Raw genomic sequence first — 21211 nt, forward strand, 5'->3', positions numbered from 1 at the left:
GCTACTGCCTGGCTTTTGTGGAGTCTGTTGTGCTGTTGGAGGGATTTTGTTGTGTGAGCCAAAAGAAAGCAAAGGTGGTCAGCTCTGTGTTGTGTTTGTCTCCCCTTATTTGAGGCTTTTGAAAAGGTGCACTGAGGGATGTGGCTAAAATAAAACTCACTTTGGGTGGAGGCAATGGCTTGGATTGACTTGTCTCTGTGTGTTGGTAGATTTAGTCAAACATCCAGAAGAATGAATAGATTTTATTTAAAATATAAACATGGCAAGTGAAGACAAAAAAACCTGTTGTTACAAAATTCCCAAATCCTTTGAATGTCATCTAGGATTTGCTGACCTCCAGGAATAGCTGCAACCCTAAGCTAAATGAAAGCACAGATTTTGCAAGAAAAGGCTTTTGTATTTAGGTGTATCCCTGAAGTAGCCCAGAAGTAAGAAAACCAGTCTAAATTTGTTTCAATACCATATTGCAGAGTCACTGCTGGGTCACTTATATCTTTGAACCGTTACAGTTGCAGAATATAAAAGTGGAAAGCACAGCAACTCAGCTGGGAGCTTCCCTGGGGGTATTGCTTTGACAAAAAATAACTGCTGCACTATTGCCAAATGGTCCTGCTTCCACATGATGTGAGTACAACAGAATTTTCACTCGGCTGGAAATTGAAAGCTGATCTTCATATGAAAAATCAGTGTCTGAGCTCAGAGTTGCTACTGGAGTGCCTCTTACACACAGAGCAAGAACAAACAAGGCTCTGATTTATTCACAAAAATCATAAAATTTTAGTCTAGCAACTGGTGTAGGAGAGGTCAAGTGTTTCCAGAGCTCAATTTAAAATAACAATCTCCATCTGCCCATGACAAGATGGGGAAGCTGTCCCATTTGGGAAAGATAGCTAGTAAAAATTCATATTATCAGAAAATTTTACTGTTTTGCTATTTTCAGCCAGTCAGTTTGGCTGACTTGGGGCTGAAACAGCAAGGCACATGCACTGGCACAAGGAAAATGCAGCTCTTGGCTTTCTGGGCATTCATGGACAACACACTGATGGAATGTGTTTTTTGTTCTTTTTCGTTTTGTTGGGTGAGTGCAAGGATGAGACACAAACACAAGTTCAGTTTAAAACATTCAGTTTAAAATCCTCCCTGGAAGCCACAGGAAGGTGCTTAAATAAAGATTCAGTTGAATCAAGCAGAGCTCAACCACAGTTTTTGTTCCATCCTGAGAAGGGTAAGTCCAGGTAACATGACATTCACATAGCAGAGAGCACTATTTTTAATTGTGCTCTTTTAAAAAACACAGCCTGTTTTTTTCTCACAGCTGGCTCCTGTTGAAAGTGGAAGTCCCCTTTTTTGGTGGAATATTTGGTAAAAACCAAAATATTGCTATCAAGGCTTAAAGAAGGCACCTTCCCTTATGATACCAAATTCAGTATTTGACCCCATTAGAGCAACTCCTGTTTTTGGAGGACTGGGTCAAAGTGTTCTGCCTGGTTCTGTACACAGTAGCAGTTGGTGAAAAGAGACAATGAAAGGATTGTAGTCTAGACAGAGAAACATGGAAGAGGTCACAAATCTCACTCTGCAGGGCCCTTCAGTTTTCTTTCTTGGTTTTAGCTGCCTTTCTTCACATGCAGTAGCCATCCTCAGGGTAAGGTGACAGCAAGAACATCCCATGCTCCTGAATGTGGCTGCTCCTGACAGTCCTCAAGGATTGTGGTGAGAGGCTGGACAGTCACCAGCTTCCAGTGGTCTGGCACAGAGCAGCTGAGTCCCAGGCTTTCTGCTTTCCCCAGTACAGGTGTCCAAATCACTGACAATCACAGAGGACTGTCCAAAGTGCTGAGCTGGAGTGCTGACACAGCTGTTCTGTGGACACAGTCAGTGGCTGGAATGAAAATCCAGCAGATTTTCCTCTCTCTTGTGCTCTAGAAGCTTTTATTTAATTTTTTTTTTGCCATCTCTCTTGGCAGAAGTCTGTCACTTTTATTATAAACAATGCTGCCACTGAGGGAGTGATGCTTCTCTTGACACATCTCCAGCTGCCCAAATTGTTGGCAGACCTTCCATTTAGGCAGGTGCTGTAAGAACAAAAGAACTTATTTTAATAAAAAATAGACAAAAAAACTTCTCCAGAAATAATCATTCATATGTAACCAGTGGAAAAATCTTCAAAGCTATGGAAAAGACTTTCATGCTGCTGAGAGAGAACTGAATGGGGAGAAGTCCTGCCTGGATACCCAAGACACTGGGGGATTTCTGTCCTCATGGCACAGCTGGAATTGCCTCTCTGTGCAAATGGGAAAAGTGGCCTCCCTTGTGAAAGGATATCAGAGTCACCTTGGGTTCACTTAAAACTATATCAGAGAATGAGATGCACAAAGTCTCTCTGTGGCCAAAGGAAAACAGCTTCCCCTGGGTCCTCTAGGGAAATGAAGGAATTCCTTCAGGTAATAGTCCAGAATTGCTCCAGCTCTGAATTTCTCCTCACCAGAGCTTCCTCCCCCACTGACTGGAATGGGTAATTCCAGATTAGTCTGGAAGGACTAATCCCACTAGGATGGAGTTACTCTTCTTTGCAATCTGCCTTCCTCCCAGTTTCCAAATGCTTTTTTGCCTTTGTAACAGCAAAGTTCGTTTCAGTAATCTCATTTTGGTTTGCAGTATTCAGGATCCTCACTGCCATGAAACAACCTGGCCTTCTTCATACAGCAGTACTGAAAAGCAAAATGCTGTGGCAGAGCATTCCCCTGGATGCACCTCCCCAGGGCCTTATCCCCCATCTACCACATACAACAGGACTGAAAATACCAAGTTAAGATTGAATTAGGCTGGAATTTCTCCTAGAGCTCATCTTTTGTACTAAGGTAGTACCAGCTTGATTTCTAAATAATTCCTGACAGATACTGGTTTTCTCTTTTGCTAAGAAATCACAAAGCAGCAAGCCTGGATGGATGGGATAGCCTGGACAAACTCTGCCTCAGTGCTCAACTATCATTACTCTTAGACAATCTCTTCTAACATCTGGCTTAAATCTCCTTTGTTTAAGTCTGCTGTGCCTTAAAACTTCAGTGTCAGCTGGGTTAGCAAAATAAATAACTTGTCCCTTCCTCTCAAAAGACACTCTGAAGAGGGTTGTTATTGTGTCCTTAATCCGCCTGGCCTTCTCCAGCCTAAACACACATAACCCATCTCTCACCAGAGATCACATTCCCTGGACCAGTTTCATTTCTCTGGTATCGTTCCAAGTTGCCCTTAAATTGGGATGCCCAAAACGTGGCCCTCAGAGGTGGGACACCTTCTGTCATCAGTGAGCCACCAAAGAGGAGGTACTGTCCCACCACCTGTTCCACAAGTTGAGTGGAGAAATGATAATAAAAAGACAGCATCTGAAAGGTGCCTTTGGTTTGTTCCTAATGAACAAATCATGCTACAGCAGCCTTCAAGACAAACAAGATAAATATTTACTCTTATTTATGTCACAGAGGTTTTTTTACTAATGGGCTAAGTCCAGGGATCAAACCAAGAAGGGCCTGGTATAAGTCAGTCTGGAGAAGAAAAAGTTGACCTTAAATGAGCTGCTTGTGTTACGTCAATGCAGTTCCTAGGAACAAAAGAAGAAAATGTCTCTTTATTTTAAAGAGGAAATCCATCCTCCTCCATAGATTATACTCTGCAGGAGGGAATGCAATGGCTGTTGATGTTTATCAACCACAAATGTTGGGGATCAGGCTATGGTCTGAAAAATAACTGACCATTAACCCAGTTCCTATGATGGTCAAAGAAGTTCCAAGAAAAGTAAAACCTTTTTTTACAGGTTTATTTATTTAAGGGTTATTTTGCTTCTGCTTGATACTATGAATTGTGTATATTCACAGCATCTGCTACAGCAAACCATGCTTTAACTAGTACAGTTTTAGTGAAACCACAATATTTCCTGCCTGTTCTGCAGAGACACACAGGCAACAGTGATTAGATTCAGTAGAAGCTACCAAATGAGATATCAAATAGGCAGATATTTCACCCTGTACTCTTGCAAGTCCTCTGTCCAATTATTTTTCCCAAATCTGTCATTTTTCTCACTCAATTTTCATTTTTTCCCTACTATAAAGAACAAATGAATTTGTAAACGAGCTGGCCTGCAATATTGCATGGCAATAAAAATAAAAATAAGAACATGGTGAAGGTCTGAAGAGCATGTTTCTCCTAGGAAAGGAGTTGTTTTTTGTTTTTTTTAAATTGGGTGTATATAGGCTCAGGTTCACAGGCATGATGCAAATGATGTCCCTGTATCCCAGTTAAAGACCACCCAGGATGTAGTGCACAAAGAAATGCTTCAGTTTGTATCATCCAGCAAGTCTAATCTAAAGGCTTGTGCTGAACTTGAGTACTGAAGCTATGAAGTTAAGTCATTTGAGACAAACAAAATAATATATTTTTAATACTTACAGCTGAGTCCTCCTTGGTCTTCTCTTTGTTGGACATCTGTTGAAAGAAATGCATGGGTTTCAGCATGTAGGATAGATAACCACAGACTTCAGAAAAATGAGATTAATATTAAGCAACATCCACCAAAGCTGAAGGTTCAATGTGTTAAATGTTCTGTAAAATGCAATCCAGTATTCTATTTGCTTACAACCCAGGCCACCATTTCAGAAAGGAGAGATTTTGGGATTGAAGTGATAGCCCCGCTCCCTGTCTTGGGACAGAGTCCTGCTCACTCGTGGGTTGTTTCTGTAGGAAGGACATGACTTCTACAAGAGCTGCTGCAGATCCTGGACAAGATCATGACTCTGCTTTCCCCTGATCTTTTCTGAGGCACCCAGGGTTGCTAACATTGAGGAAGAGGGCATGGACTGGAAACATGGATTGCCCCTGTCCATGAAAAGTGTGGTTGTCCCTGCTCTGTCCCTTAGATGTTGGCTCCTGGATAGAGGGTTAGAGCAAGTGCCAGCTATGTTGGCAGACTCAGTCTGGTCCACAAGATGTCTCTTAGAGCTTTTTTTAGAGTCACACACATGGGCAAATCCAGCCACATGAGGGTACCCTTGTGACCAGCGACATTTCTGCTTGATCCCAGTAGGATCCTGACCCTGATCATCCAGCCAGTGACACTAAAGCTCTCAGGACTGAATTATGCTCTGATTTCTGCTTTGAACTGTGCTAGGCTGAGCAAGCTACTGACCCCGGTCCTGTTTCATGCCATTCATGCCATCTGTCAAGAAGGAGCCTGCAGGGATCACAGCTGACAAACCATGGCCTGAACAAAGTCTGAGTTACTCTCACATCCAGAAATTACTTCCTGTGAGGCTCAGAATTCCCAGAATCACTGGGTTGGAAAGACCTTCAAGATCATCATGTCCAAGCCAGCCCCAACAGCTCAACTAAACCCTGGCCCCCAGTGCCACATCCAGGCTTTGTTAAACACCACCAGGGATGGTGACTGCACCATATCTCTGGGCAGCCATTCCAGAACTTTATCACCCTTCCTGTAAAAAAGTTTTTCCTGATATCCAGCCTGTATTTCCCTTGGTGCAGCTGCAGGCTGTGTGCTCTGGTTTTGTCAGTGCTGCTGGAGAAAGAGCCCAGCCCCATCTGACTACAATCACGTTTCAGGGAGTTGTAGACAGTGATAGAGTCACCCCTGAGTTTCCTTTTCTCCAGGCTAAACACCCCCAGCTTGGAGAAAGACACAGACACAGGAAGAAAGGTTCAGACACAGGAAGAGAAAATCATAAAGAATAACATATCCTGGGGCATTACATTTCCTCCCCAGGGCACCCCAAGTTTTTGTTAATGGCCTGATTTCCTACTGCCAAGTGGAGGCAGCTTAGTCATACTTCATCTCTTCCTGTTGGATAACATTAAGTATTTTGGCAAGTGCAAAAGGATTCTTATAATTTTGTCATGCAAATGAAGAGTCTCATTACCTTTATAGGACACTAGGTTAGAGGACCTCCTTCTCCACAGCCAGCAGATTAAACCAGTTAGAATACCTATCACAAAGACAATACTAATGATGCCAGCTGCTTGAGCACCTCGTCCTTTTTTTTCTGTATTTTTGTCACTTTCTGTGCCAGGACCACTGCTTTTCTTCTGCTGCGTGTCTACAATAAATAAATAGAAATAAATAGAAAAGGATGTCATAAGGTGTAAATTTTCACATTTCATACCAGGCAAATATTTCACCAGGTTTTACACGCATAAAAAACTCTGAAGGAGTCAAGATTTGTGCTATTCATATCACTGTGATTTTGGTGATTCCTTCTGAGTGAGACACATCTCCAGCTAATTATGTCTAAATACCAGGTTATTCTTCCCTGTCATCATATCACAGAATTGCATCCATGTTTCACTTTTCCTTTTTCTTCTTTCCCTCCAGCTTTGAGAGACTGTATGTTTGGTCTTGTATCTAGACTCAGTTGAAAATAAATCTATATAGAATCTATAATGTAAATCTGATGGTATTCAGAAAAATGGGTGAAAACCTGCTTCCCTGCAGTTAGTGAAGAATCTTCACTCATTGCTGCAAACTGAAGGTTTCAAATCACGTCTCTTATTCTTTCAAGTATGATTGTGAGACTTTAAAAAAACCCACAAAGTAGTAACATGAAGGTCTTTTTCCCTCAGAAGACAACATGGCAACGTCATTAGGAAACTAATGATGAGGTTACGTAGTTTTCCTTTAATTTGGGATGACAGCACAGCGTATTATCACATAAACACTCTACCTTGCAACTTCTTCTCATGTGTTCAACTTTTGCTCCTGGAAATAGTTTATATTGTTTGCCTACATGCATGGGATCAGTGTTTGGGGTGTTCAGGTAAATTAGCTGTGGGTATCCAGCTACAGTTATGGAAACATTGCAAGATCCTTGCACCAGGGTGCAGAGACCTGTGAGAGAAAAGCGTGGCTGGAGGCAGGGCCAGGAACAGCAGTGAGATCAAACAGCCACCTCCAGGCCAGCCTTCCACTCCAGACAGATTCTCTACACAGGTTTTTGGAAATAATGAACTACAGCAGTGGTACTGGAACTGTAACTTCTTAATACCTTTTTTTTTTTTTTAAATAGCTTTCTGGTTTTGTGAAGAATTGAGTGACTAAATACTTGCTTTTACTATTAATCATCACATCAGTAATAATTAGCACATTATACTTGTGCTAAGGTACATTGTTCTATTGAGCTCATATTGCCCATTTGCTGCAGACCTAGTTTAAGTTGTGCACTGTATTAAACTGAGTTTTGGAGAAACTGGAAATTGAACTTTGGAACGCGGCAGAGTAAAAAGCAAATGTTAGTGTTGCAAGGCCATTGTGTAGGGGGTCAGAAATCACAGATCTGCTTTATGGTGGCCCCTAAAAAACAAGCTGACTCCCCAAACCATCACGTTCCTGAGGAACTAAAAGGTTAAGCTCAACAACTGCCTCAGATGCAAGAGCTTCTCAGTGCTTTTGTCATAATACACTTGGTGGGTTATTCACTTCACTGTGGAAGATTTAAACATCAAGTCCATTGGCTAAGCATAACAGGAGCTTGAAACAAAGCCCGAGATCTTCTCAGAACATTTTGGAGCTACTGAATTAATGCATAGCTGTTATTAGTGTGCATCTACAAACAGAGACATGCTGGTTGATACTCCTGCTACCTAGAAAACAGAGCCAGCATGAGGGAACTTACAGTTGGCTGACAGATTTTCCTGCAGCATCTCATTTTCTATGGAGCACTCTATTTGCATGTTAGAAGTGGCTTTCACCTTCAGTGTGCTGAAAACACTGAAAGTGCCATCATTGTGGGGTATGATGTCTGTTTGTGATGAATTCAGGCGACTGTTGTTCACTTTATTGATCCAGTAAACATTGGGCTTTGGGTATCCATTGCCAGACCTGCAGTAAAAGGTCACCTCCTCTCCAGTGCTGTCACTGTTTCTTATTGGTCCACTGAGTATTGGTTGGCTGTAACTCGCTGGAGAGCAAGAAGAAAAAGAAATAGTTGTTGACATTTTGAAATGTACTGGAAAGGCAAAAATTTTGGGATGGATTCTGAACAAAGTGCTGGATTTCACATCACCCTCATGACTTGAAAGAGAAACACCTGCAGGTTTGGTCTGTAAACCAGAGAGCTCAGAGAATCACTGGGAGGGCAGAAAGCTAAAGCCAAACCCAAAGGAAGAAATTACCAACTTCAGCTGCTGTCACCCAGTCACATGCAAGAGCTCTCATACCCATGAAAAACAAGAAGAAAAGAAACATACACTGGGTAAACAGTTTTTACATGCATTCTCCAAGGTTTACATTCCCTGTCTGTAACATTTAAATTAAGCAGAGCAGACTTCATTTCAGCAAAGAGCAGAAGTCTGTTTCAAAATTAAAGTTGTGCTTATATATAATATTGAAATAGCACAAATATGAAAAGTGGAAATGAGAATTTGGGCAAAGTGACACAAGTTCTTACCTGCTAAGCTGAGAATCACTTCTGCCTGGTGAATCACTTTGGCAAGTTCAGTTTTCTCCTGCACTATGCATTTGTATGTATGTGCATCACTCTGGCTGACATTTAGCAATAGCAGAGAAAAATCACCATTTTCCAACCTATCCCAGAATAACTGAGTCCTGTCTTTAAAGCGAATACACTGATTACTGTTGTCATCTTGGCCAGAGATCAGTGCATGTACAACTGAACACTTTTCTTGGTAGGAATCATCAGCTATTTGCCAATATACCCGTAGATTTTTTAATTGCAAGGGTTTCTTTTCATTATAAATGCAACTTAGTGTGACGTCGTCTCCAAGTTTACTGATGATGTTCTTCTTCTCTGCTGCGGTAACTACAAGATTAAAAGAGAGAGAGCGAAAAAAAAAAGGGAGGTTATATGGGGAAAAATTATTTTCAAGTACATTATACCACATATAGACTCTAGTATTAGTTTTATAGCAGGTAGGTGAGTATGCTCTCTTCATAGTCATTCCTATCCTCCAAATTTCCAGTGGCTAATTCTCTCCATGTCTGTTTGTCTGTGCATTGTCCAAAGGGACCTTTTCTCTGAGAGCCAAGCAGTGCTAATCATTCCTAGCCCCATGGATACCCACATTTCACTTTGCACACTGACTGCAGACACATATTCAAGTCCTAATACTTCAATAATAACTTTTTTTTAATTAAGAAAAATGCCAAATAACTCCACTTAGATCACAAGAAGTGGAAACATTGATAAGAAAGACTGCTGCCATTATTTTGAGACCCAAAAAATTAAGAAGGGGAGTAAAGGTAATATTTCTCAAAGCCGGCATGACAAAGCAACCACATTTTACTGCTACTGTCAGTGACACTCTCTGAACAAATAAACTCACCTGGCAAACCAGCACACCCAGGTACCTCCAGTGACACATTCATTAGACATTTACATCTTGAGGGTCACTTGAGGCAAAGTCAGCACCTTATCTGGCTTTCAGAACACTTTTCCTGCCTTTTGGAGATGAGAAAGGCAGCCTCTGCTCCATGTGGGCAAGGCAAAGGCACGAGGTGGCTGACAGCTGGTGCAGAAAGCACAGCTCAGTGAGTCCCACAGGGCTGGGCAGCTCTGCCACAGCCTCCCTGCCGGATCCAGACCAGCAGCCAAAACCTCACTGGTGCAACTGGTTGGAGGCACCAAAGCAGTGTTTGTGTTGTCAGTGCCAGGCAAGAGGGGTCAGGCACGGGGCTGGATGGGAGAGATTGCAGCTGGGGGAAGGGATTACGTGGGTGGATGGCTGAGGGGAAGGAAGATGACAGGAGTGGAACAGTTTGGAAATGCAGAAACAGTGGTGAGGTGGGAGGGAGGTGTCAACGTTAAAGGGGAACCTGTCTTTGTGAGGGAGCACTGAACAGAAACAGCTCATCTACACGTCTGAGTAGGGCACCCTGGTCTAAAACTACCACAGTGCTTGCAGGGAGAAAGGCAGGATGTTTACCAGGCACTGGGACTGAAATAACAAGCTTGAACTGCAACACAATTGCTTGGCTTAGATTTTGGGAAACCTGTTGGAATAGCAGGAAAAGTAATGCCCTGGCAAGATGGGTGCAACTTCATGACTGGCCAGAAACCAGTCATGGTTTCATCCTGGCCAGCCAGCATCTACTGAATCTGGTACAGTTTGTTTTGATATTGGGGCCAGGGAGTTTCCTTGGTGACTTTGTTGAGGTCCTTCTCAGTGATTAAGCAAGAACAGAGGAGAGAACTTTAAAAACACTTCAATATCACCAGGTGGTGCGATTTAATTCTACCATTGTTTTGCAAGGGATATTTTAGAACCATAGTTCTAAAATATGCAAGAGCATATTTTAGCAAATTTACTCCACTCGTAGTAGGAGTAAATTTACCACTAATAAGCAGTAGAAAAATTACTAGTGTTGGCTACTTGATAACGTGACGTATAATTCTACTCTTGATTATGTTTATCAGCTTATCAGCAGCTCTTATTACTTCACTTCTAAGGCCTTTTGTTGACAGAGATAAGTACACAGGGAGGTCTCTGAAGCAAGCAAAGCAATCTGAGCAAGAGCATCCATAAGATCCCTTGCTGTTCTCTGCAATGAAAATGATAGAAATTGATTGTGCTTTTTTTCCTTGATGCATGCCAGAGAAACATTTCACTCTGAGGAATTTTTCAGTATCTTGTAGAAAACACCGAGATGTTCATATTGTGCATTTTACAACTATTTTGTGCATTTGGCCAAACACATTGAAGGGAGGGCAGTTAAATTTTTACTGAGTTTTTCTGAACTTACCAGTTTTGAGGACAAGAAGGAGCAGTAACAGAAATCCATACCTAAAATGAAAATCAAACGGGAGTTACAACTGACTTGGCATCTCTGTTGTTTAAATAAGCAATAAACCCAATTTTGATTGTTTTAATATAGTGCCAGAAGTAGGTAAATTAGGTACTGCTTCTATGTAATGCCCCATTAAGTATTTGCATTTTTGACAGCTGCAAAACTTCTGTTTCTACAACTCAGCAGTGGTTTGGTGGCCAAGGCCACAAATAGCAAAATGCACTAATATTGGAATCAGGGCAGAGGGCATGAAGCTGGTGCTGGGCCTGTCTTCTCTTCTGAAAGAATCAATTGGTCTGCTGGACAAGCAGGCTCTGGAGGCTGTCTGGGTCACTGGGAGGGACAGTGGCTGCACAGGTCAAACCCCAGGTTTTCCAACCTTTTGCTGAAACTCAAGGAGTCATTTTGTCTGGTTAAAGGAAAACAGCAGCTGACCATGCTGCCCACCAGGTTGTGCACTGAGTAAAAATGTGTAAACAGGAAACCTGCTGATAGTGGAGAGCTGTGCAAAGGTTTTTGCTGGGAAGAATTTGGTGTGTTTGATTACTGAGGAGGGGCAAATTTCTGCAGGAGTTTCTCCAAAGGAAAGGAGGCCATAGGAAACCCAGTTTAACCCACCTATAAAGCCCAAGTGATTTAACTCTCATCCCACAGGGGTTTAACATAAATGGACAGCACTTCCCTGTGAGTTACTTTAAAATAGCCTTTCACCATCACACCTAGTTACACACTGTGCTCTCCTTCCTCCAGACTGCTGTGGGAAAGGAAAGAAAAATGCTGGAAAAGTTCTGGAATGAGAACTGTGTGGCTGAGCTGGCCACCTTGACACTGCTCAGGTGCAACAGGGTTGCAAAGCTGAGCTGACAGGCAGAGTGACATGAGCACTGACCTGTCACCAGCGTACCCAGCTCACCTTTGCAAGCAGGACTGAGAGGCCACACCACCCAGGTTCAGCTGGCTCCCTTCCCCCACAGTTCTCATGATGCCTTAAGTTTTAGCTTTCACATTTTCCAGATTCTGTACTGCATTAGTACAGAATTCTGAACTTCACATAAAGTGTTAGCAAGTTCTCTTCACAGTTTAATTAGATAAAACAATCATTTTCCAGGCCCAGAACCAAGGACACCACTGCAGCTTCAGCCCCAAAAAGTGTAACGGAGAACTGAGGAGAGCAATCAGGGAGGATGGGACTCCATAACTTGAAGCTGTAGTTGGACAATTAACCCCAATATGTAAATAGACCAAAACTTATAAAAGTGTGAAAAGGTGTGACCCAGGAGCCCATCTTGAGTGTAGCCACAGCCAGGCTCTTGTACTGCCCAAGGTGTATCCTTTGAAGGCCTTTTGAATAAATCCCTGCTTTATTCCTTTAACACTGTCCAGCCTCTCTTCCAGGTAGCCTCTGTGTTCTTTGAAATTATTTGATAGATGAGGCTTGAAAAGTTTAAGTAGATGTCCAGTGTGGAAAATTTCTGTTCTATTTCTTCAGTAAATCTGCAATCAGTCTCAAATGAAGTCTCCCAGGGAAGCACACCTAAACATTCTGTTCTGTCTCTTCTACTACTTCTCTTTCATTAAACAGTTTATCAACCAATATAAAAGATGTAAAACATACAACTCTACAAAACAGAACAACAACAGATTTTCTTTTACTAATGCATAACCATAAGTGTAAAGATTTTGACAGTGGCCTTTACATGTGGATTTGTATTTTTTTTTTCCTGTTGTATTTTTTACACTGTTCAGGAGTCATCACTTTTGTGCCAGGCTTGTAGAGGTCTGTCTTGGCAAGCTCAGCTCATGTAGTCATCAATCTTTCTTAATCCCATACCTGTGTTTGTTTTGTTATCCCCATCCCAAGTTAGAAGCTGTGGATATAGCAACTCATTTGAATAGAATGAAAACAATACCTGACTGATGCTTATGGGGCTCTCTAGGGAATTTCCCATGGTAGGCATTTGCTAATGCCAACAGACATTTAGATATTCAGCCAGAACTGATTCTCATATGTATGTATACAAAGCAGATCTTGATTTCTCATTTTAATAAGTGATGCCACAGTCAAGGTTAGACAGATCCAGAGATGCCTCATCCTCCTTCTTGAAGGAAGCTGCAGCTGTGGGTTTGTGGGGGCGGTGTCCACCTACGATGTTCCCCTGGAATGGCCTTAGTTCCAAAATTCAAGGGAGAAATGCTCTGCCTGCAGAGAAACATCCCTTTTGCCCTCTACATTCACTCAGATCCCGTGTCCACCACTAGCAGTGAGCTCAATTAACTACTGGCATAAGTGCACAAACGTCTTTGGGTCGTGCTCTCCTAATTTTTAAAAAATATTTACATTTTTTAACTTTTTCAATTCTTTCCCACACCTTCCCCTTCTGCAAGTGTTTTAAAACGCCGTGTGAAACAGGAGAAAGTTGCACTTCTCCTTTCATGGGTGAGATGATTCTTCCTACCAGCACCTCACCTTTTTCATCACTACTCATCTTAAAGCCATGGGATGCTGCTGCCGTGGCAGTCTCCAGCCAGGCAAAGACATCCTGATGCTTGCAGTACCAGCTCTGGGGGCTTTGTTCCACTGCTGAGACCCGCTTTGTCCCCTGCCTTGTGGCGACAGCTCTTCTCCATCAGCAGGTGCCCTGAGCAGGTCACCTGCGGAGCTTTCCTCACACCTGCTGTAAAGCAGCGCTACCCGGGGCAATAAACCCCAGCAGAGTCATGTCCCATCGCAACCCTTCAGCTGAAAATATCCATAAAGGCCCGATAATTGCCTGGAGCCCTCGATGGCCGCGTACGGACAGGGAACCCCTGCCCGGGCTGAGGGGGAGCTCAGGTAACGCCCGGCTCCCCCTCCGGGCTCCGGGTCCCCCTCCCGGGTCCGAAGGTCGCCCTGACTGCATTTTAGCAGCCCAACCCCCGCCAGCGCTTTCCCTGCCCGCCACAGAAGTAGCAGCAGCAGCAGCAGCAGCAAAACTCGCGTTTCCCAAGGGAGATGCGCATCCCCGCCCGGGCAGCGGCCGCCGCGTCCCGGCGCGCACAGGGAGCGGCGGCAGCGACCCTTCCCCGCGGCCACCACTCACCCTCGCGGCTTCATCGTGCCGGAGCCGTGCCGAACCAGCCGAGCCGAGCAGCAGCCGTCCGCCTCGAGCCGTTCCTTTATCCCTCCCACGCCTCCTCCGCCGGGGATTTCCGCCTTCCGAGCACCGGGGCGCTGCGCTGCGCGGGACCCGGCCTGGCCCGGCCGTGAGGGGAGCTCGGGCACCCACTCGCAACCCTTCCAGAGCCCACTGAGCCCTTCCAGAGCCCACCGAGCCCTTCCGGAGCCCCGTCGGTGCCTCTGGAATGGGGATCCCGGCTCCTGCAAGTCCATGTGCCCTGCGGGAGGACGCCGGGCCCCGTGAGGCGGGCCGGCCCTCAGCGCGGCCGGGGAGCCGGGGCTGGGCACGGACACAGCGGCTCCTCCGGGCTCCGGAGCGCTGGAGATCGGGGCCCCAGCCCGCGGTGATCTCGAAGAATCCTGCCTGGGAAGCGGGAAAGTTGCGCTTCAAAGTACGCTTAGGTGTATGCTTGCATAAATAGCATATTTATTCCGTATTTTGTAAATGGCTGAAGGGGGATTGACAGAGAACAGGACCGCACCTGGAGCTGTCGTAGGTGTGTTGGTGAGGGGGTGTTTTAGCACCTCCCGGCTGTTTGAAAGCTGCGGTTCTCAGTCTCGACAATTTCATTTTCGGCTCCACATCGGTGGCTGCGTTTGCCTCGTTTGTTGTCAGGAGCTCCAACCCAGCTGGGACCTCTTTGCCAGCACGAGCGTTTGTGACACACAGCACAAAGCTATCACAGCAATGGTTAAACGTTCATGTTTTATTTTTTTCTGGCTTTTAGTCACCCTGGGAATGTGATTACGTTGTGCACAATGAACATGAAACTCTGGGTTGTGCAAGACCCGCAATCTCAGGGCCGTTTCCGCTGGCAGCCAGCAGCAAGAAGGGGGATTTCAGTTTTGGGTCTTACAGCTGATGCTACTTCAGCCTGTGTATTACTGACACCTGCAAACCAGTGATCACTGTGGGAGCGTAGGCTTAAATTTGTCCTAAGTTTAAAGGAAGATAAACATTCCTATGGAATTGCACCTGAATCCGAACATATTTTCATCAGCCAATTCATGTCTCACTGAAATATTTCCTGATGGGATATCTTAGTTTGTGAACTGTTCTTTAGATATTTTAGGTGTTGTTTTTAATAACAGGCATTTGGTGAATGGGGATGCACATGGAATCAGTGCTTTGTGGCTAAAAACTTCCTGACTTTAAAAGCTTGGGAGTTTATATGTGACTTTTTACAATTCTGGATATATATATTTTTTTCTAAGATACATAATTTGAAAGAACTCTTCTGCTGTTATTTGCAATGGCTTCTATCCTGCTTTTTTCATAACTATGTACCAATTTTGGTGGAAAGGAATTTCCCAATAAGCAAGAAAGGCAAATGTGTCTCCATAGCCAGGAATCTCTTCGATTTGGAAAGGTCAGGTTGCAAACCACTTTGCTGCCTGTATCAGACTTTTGAATGTAGATTGCCTGATGACTTTTTAATCTATAAGGCAACCTTGTCATCTATTTCCCTTCTAAATGGTGTTCATGAAGGCCCAGCCTTATGCAGGTAACTCGCCCCTACCTGCAGAATTCCTCAGAGGACATGAAACATAAGGATGTTCTTCTGCCACTGCCACAATGTCCATTCCTATGGCACACACTGAACAGCTCTGTGGTTAATAAAAGCAGGTTCTCACTGCTAAATCATTGCCATTACGTATAAGATGTTTCTTAACACACAAGCAAAAAAAAAAAAAAAAAGAGAAGCAGCTGCAGCTGATATGGTTCCTTGTATACACTGAATAGCATACAATAAAAATATATTTTTATTATTTTGAACACAGATTTTTACTTTGGTATTTGCTAGCAATAAGTTGGGGTATTTGGTTCAGGGTCAAAAGAGAGACCTCAGTGACACAATCTTTGTCCTACAAGAATCCCATCAAAAATAAGATGAACAGTAACAGAGATGTTTGAAAAGGAAAAGCCTATGTGAAATGTTTTCATCAAAGACGTGGTTCCTCATTCCTATTACCATACACTTACAGAAAAATTCAGACAGAGAGCCGAGTTCCTAGAGTGGTTAAAAAACACCCGAATTGTTGACAGCTGATTTGTCCTCTCTTCAGTGTGGACACATGACTTGACACAAAGCATCTGTGTCAGGAAAAAAAAGTAACTCCCATAGCTTGTGTGTGGCAAATATGTTGCCTATGGACTTTTAAACTAGAAACACTGGGAAGACTTAGAGAAAAAAAAAAAAAAAAAGAGAGGAAAACAATATCCCTGTTTTTGCAGGCTCTTAGAGAAGTGAGAGAGCTGTTTGCTTTCAAGTGTGTCATGCAAAGAGAATTGGTGGATCTGCAAAACACTCATCTTACTAATAGAGTTATTGAGAATCCAGAGTGAAACAGAGACATACCTCTCTCCATATAGAAAAGAAAAGATCTCAGACAGACTGAACACCTCTGGGGACAGGAAAAAGGGGTGACATGGCTGTGTGTGGTGTGTAGGACTTCAACTGTATTTGGAGCCAGCCATAAAAGGAGTGCTGTGACACCTGAAAATATCCCATCCTTATGGAATGATGGCCACAAATCTCTGGCTCTTGCACTGTGGAGGTTTCAGTGCATGGTACAAAAGCTTTACTAGAGTCAAGTTTGCAACTGAGTAAAAGTTGCAACTGGGAAAAAGTCAAGAGAGAAATCACAGTAGCTTTGGCCACTTGTGTGATTTTTTGTAAGGCTAAAGAACAAAAGCAGGTACAAGGTGTGAATGATTTTGCAACACTTTTCCAACACTTTTTCTCTGCCTATAGAGAAGCTAGTAGAATTAGCAAATGGAGGAGGGACATTTAATAGAGAATGAGAGGAGGATAGTGCACGCTTTTTTTTTTTCCTTAACTAGTGGAGGCAGTGGAGTAAGACAGCAAAGCTGACTGCTAAGAACAGTCTGGTGATGAGGGAAAAGATGCAATTGCAGTTAAAGTATCTTGTGATTCTGAGAAAACCATCTGTCAGAAGTCAATGAAAAAGAGGAAACAATAGTGTGTCTGTTTGCTCTCTTGCTCATATTTTGTTGTCACACCAGGCACTCAGGGAATTGGCCAAAAATATCACTTTAAACACCAAAATTCCAAGATTGTTCCATGCAAAAGAGGAAACCTGTAGCCCTGTAAAACACATGTTTTGGGCAAAATGTACTCTCTTGGGCAGCAATGGAAATGCATTTATTTATATGCAGAGAAGAAAAGTACTGTGTTATATTTAGTTATGTTGTTAGAAAGGAGCACTGATATTCACAGTTCTTTATTAATTGTGCATGTTGAAATAGTTGATTTCCTGTTGTTTTAGGAATAGCAAGGGAATAACTACCTCAGCAATACTTTTGCCAGCTCACTGTGTGTGGGCATGTCAAAAAAAAAATAAGTGATCCACCATGGTATGTCATTGCTGAAAATGTCTCTTGAGCCTCTTGTATTCAGGCCGTGTTATCCTGTGTGGAATGATTCCAAAGAGAAGAGTGCTCTTGCTGTCTGAATTGCCCTCTGCTCCTTTGCTCAGTTTCATTTCTGCCAGATAGCCTTTGCTCTGATCATTTGCTCAGGTCACTAGATAATGCAGCAAAGAATCTGTTTGGGAATAGAGTTCACAGCATTTTGAGTTCACAGGCTTTAGAGTGTGAAATGCCTTCTGGAGAAAGGTTACTTTCTTTTGCCCAGGTTCACTCCACTGATTATAAGAATGACAAGAGAGGGAGCACAGCTGGATAAACTGAGCCTCAAGCCAGATGCAGATGCCTTTAGCTGAGGGAGAGAAGGACCAGATTGTCTCAAACCATCCAGCAGAGGTTTTCCTTCTCCAACAGAAAGTTGTTCATGTTTAGGACGACTTCTTCAGCATGGCATTTCTAATCCTACATAACACACAAGCACTGGAATTCCTCTGAGCAACCAAAAAAACCCCATCACAGCTAAGCCTGGATCCCAGTGACTGCAAACTCTCACAGAAAGCATGAATGGGGGGGTCTGTGGTGCATACACTGGTTGCTATCTGGTATAAACTAAAACATAAATTTATTTAGAACCTACCAAAACTGATTTCAAACCTCAGCCTTCCCAAACAGTGGTAAGATGAAGTCCATAAAATGCCATGCAATTAAGGTAACTTTTTGTTTGTGATCATGGTGATCTTCTGGGAGGAGAACTAATGAAATGTTCAGAGAAAATGCTTAAGAACCATGGTGGCAATATCTGAACAGGTGAAATGTTTTTCAGATGCAAACAAAATTACATAAAGTCTCAGTTAAGGAAATAAAATGCAGCACGGGTATTTGCTGTACAAATTAAAGATTACATCAAAAATTTTTAAGAAGCGGATTAAAAGAAAGAATATTATCCATAATTTTATATATATAATTGTAAATTGATTATCACTATGTCAGCATAACTGTTAAAATAAATGAGCTCTGATTTGAAATTGTAAAACATATTAAGCATGGGTTTGTGTTTTAAGTCTAAATGGACCATAGAGAAAGCTATTTTAAGAACAGGTATTGTAAAAAAAAAATCTTAACGCTACGTTAGAAAGAAAATATGTATGTGTCCTGCTCTAAGCCACTGCCATGAAGCAAAGAATCTAGCAAATTTTGGAAATAAATCTCTGATATGAAAATATACCCTCTTGAAGAAAAAAAACCTGTATTCCTGGGTACATTAGTGCCAGAGCAAAACAGTGCTCATCACAGAAATAATGTTTTAATGTTGTCTTTAGAAATAAAAAATATAGAAAAGTATTTATTTCTCCTCATAGCACAGTCAAATAGGAAACCATGTAATGCAACAGGATATGATATGGGTGCCAATTAGTGAGAAACAGGAACTGAAATCTGTGTGGCTTAATGTTGTTTATTGAATGATTTGATAAAATATGGTACTACTGCTAGGATTTGATGAGAACTGTAGTTTCATTTTATTGTAAAAAGCTGGTTTGGCCCTTAAATAACTCAAAAAATTCCCTTTGGTACCATTTACAATACAAGTGCAAAGTGTAGATATAGTGTAGTGTGGCATTTGGGTATTTGAAAATGTGGTTGCAGGACAGATGGGTGGCTGGGCTGAATTCCCCTAAAAGCCCTGTCTTTCAGGAGGTGCAGTGGTCAGGACATGAACCTGATTCCATCATGGGTTAGAGGCAGGTCAGTAGCTGCCAGCACAATGAGTACAGGTGGGGATCTGCCTGCGGATGCTGCCTGGATTTTTGGGTGTGCTGCCATGAAATGCAGCCATGGATGTGCTGCCCCTTTCTTCTATTCACAGCAGGGCAGGGCTCACCCCAGAAGTTAAAAAAGGAGCAATATTGCATGGCTTATCAGCTGGTGATCAGCTGTCCAACATCTTCCTCCAGCCCCTGGTGCTCGACTTCTTGCACCATTGATTGCATACATATAATATTTTGTAATGTTTTAATTCTGACTTTTCCAACTTATTTACTTCCTTTTTTTCCCTGGCACTTGTCTCCAGCTAATATTGCAATTACGGCCTCTTTGTCCTTTTCCCATCACTGCTGCTGGTGTGATGTGATGCAGGCAAGATTTGGTGCAGCAACATACACTGCTGTACTAGTTACAGCTCAGAGAGAGAGAAGTGGGTTTTATTTCTCAGTTTTCTTTGTCAGATTATTGATTGTGATTTTATTTTGCAGGGAGGGAGGGAGGGAGGGAGGGAGGGAGGGAGGGAGGAAGGAAGGAAGGAAGGAAGGAAGGAAGGAAGGAAGGAAGGAAGGAAGGAAGGAAGGAAGGAAGGAAGGAAGGAAGGAAGGAAGGAAGGAAGGAAGGAAGGAAGGAAGGAAGGAAGGAAGGAAGGAAGGAAGGAAGGAAGGAAGGAAGGAAGGAAGGAAGGAAGGAAGGAAGGAAGGAAGGAAGGAAGGAAGGAAGGATCTACCTCACAGAGCTGTAGGTGCTCCTGTGACAGGTGAAGGCAATAATGTGATCTTTGTCTAGACCCATTCTGGAGATAATGCACTCTGGTTTTCATTTCTGAAAGGGACATTTCGAAGACTCTGCTCTTTTGTGTGAAAAGAAGTCATGATCTGCCATAACTTGATGATATCTAAGACGAGTTTTTGCCTTTAATGACTCAGAAATAATTTTTCCTGGGGTAAAGAAGGATGTGATCTGGCAGGGTGTCAGCTGCTCGGTGAGCACTGCCCACTCTGCTGTTACTTCCCTGAAATCCTCCAGAAAGCAGTGAAAAGGAGATGAATGTTGCCATTCATCTACACACACATGGGTTGTCATGCTGCACAGCCAGCACTGTGAAGCAAACATTGACCCCTGCTTTTGTGACAGCTGAGGTGACCTTGCTCCAGAGAATGGAGAACACTCCTGCTCTGCCATCTGGCTCCAGCCCTTCAGCTTCCCAGGCATCAGCACTTCTGGGACCTGCTCCTGGGGCAGTTGGCTTCAGCCACAATGCTCCCTTTGGCACAATGAACAAAGAAAAATCCCACAGTTTGCTTTCTGAACATGCTGTACCAGAATACTAAGAAAGCTGGCTAGCCCCCAAGGCTGACAGACATCACAGCCACCTCCACCCAGGCTCCCTTCAGACTTCATCCTTCATTCCAAAGACAGTAGCAGAGGAAAGAGCAGCTGGAGACTCTGGCGTGTTTGCTCCCACAGGCACCTTACTCATCTCTTGTCTTGTTTAGGATCTGTATTTGTTCTGGCGACTTTGCAGAGGCTGAAGGGTCATTAAACTTGCTATTTTGACTCCTCTAAGCCACCAGAGTCAAAGGGCCCTGAGTTGCTCAGCAAATGCTTGGCTAGAGCATCACCTTCATATAGGAATATGCCCCATGTTGATGGAGTGACAAAACTACCCTTTGTCCCCTCAAAAAGGAAATAAGCCCAGAAGTTTCTCTCCTCAATGAGGTGAAAAGGCATCTCATAGGACCTGGGGAACTTCACCTCAAACTTAAAGATAGCTAATTGGACAGAAGCCAAAATGTCCTGCCTAAACAATTTACTAGAAAAAGAAGATAATAAAGAAATGAATCGCTTTTGTGAGGTGTTTTACCAAGGACAAGAGAGCCTCTTGCACCTAGATAATTTTTTCTCTGTAAAAAGTTTTGTTATTTTGCCTTTTATTAAAACCTTTTTGTTTCCAACACTACCACAGAAGCCATCCTACTGATTTTATGCCTTCTAAGGTGACTGAGCTATCTTGGGTGTGAAATATATCTCCAAGAGCTTATGAGACCTGGCTCAAGGAGACTCATATTTCACCTTCAGAAAGACCTCCAGATTTAAC

At 43.1% G+C, this 21211-nt stretch overlaps 1 protein-coding gene across 3 annotated transcripts; it reads right to left on the minus strand.

Annotated features, from left to right (window-relative positions):
• Positions 1 to 222: 222 nt before the first annotated feature.
• Positions 223 to 15191, minus strand: ICOSLG (inducible T cell costimulator ligand). 3 transcript variants are annotated; one of them, XM_064407069.1, is made up of 8 exons: positions 13885 to 13924; positions 11486 to 11555; positions 10760 to 10799; positions 8448 to 8819; positions 7674 to 7958; positions 5925 to 6101; positions 4444 to 4479; positions 223 to 2075 (listed from the first exon to the last, which is right to left on the minus strand). In XM_064407069.1, exons 2-8 carry the CDS (start codon positions 11516 to 11518, stop codon positions 2065 to 2067), a joined length of 954 nt encoding a protein of 317 aa, XP_064263139.1. In that variant the 5' UTR covers positions 11519 to 11555; positions 13885 to 13924; the 3' UTR covers positions 223 to 2064. The 3 variants fall into 3 exon arrangements, with proteins under 3 accessions (XP_064263139.1, XP_064263131.1, XP_064263123.1); XM_064407061.1 differs by having other exon boundaries at positions 11486 to 11558; XM_064407053.1 differs by lacking the exon at positions 11486 to 11555 and having other exon boundaries at positions 10760 to 10800; positions 13885 to 15191.
• Positions 15192 to 21211: the final 6020 nt, after the last annotated feature.

The sequence above is a fragment of the Passer domesticus genome, chromosome 2, assembly GCF_036417665.1.
Source record: "Passer domesticus isolate bPasDom1 chromosome 2, bPasDom1.hap1, whole genome shotgun sequence".
NCBI lineage: Eukaryota > Metazoa > Chordata > Aves > Passeriformes > Passeridae > Passer > Passer domesticus.

Excerpts from the sequence above, each read along its gene's own strand:
- ICOSLG (XM_064407053.1), bottom strand. The coding sequence starts at position 14,174 with ATGGACTTGCAGGAGCCGGGATCCCCATTCCAGAGGCACCGACGGGGC. Across the intron at positions 10,801-13,884 it reads GGCACGATGAAGCCGCGAGG|GTATGGATTTCTGTTACTGC; the intron begins GTGAGTGGTGGC and ends TTTTCATTTTAG. Across the intron at positions 8,820-10,759 it reads CCTTCTTGTCCTCAAAACTG|TTACCGCAGCAGAGAAGAAG; the intron begins GTAAGTTCAGAA and ends TTAATCTTGTAG.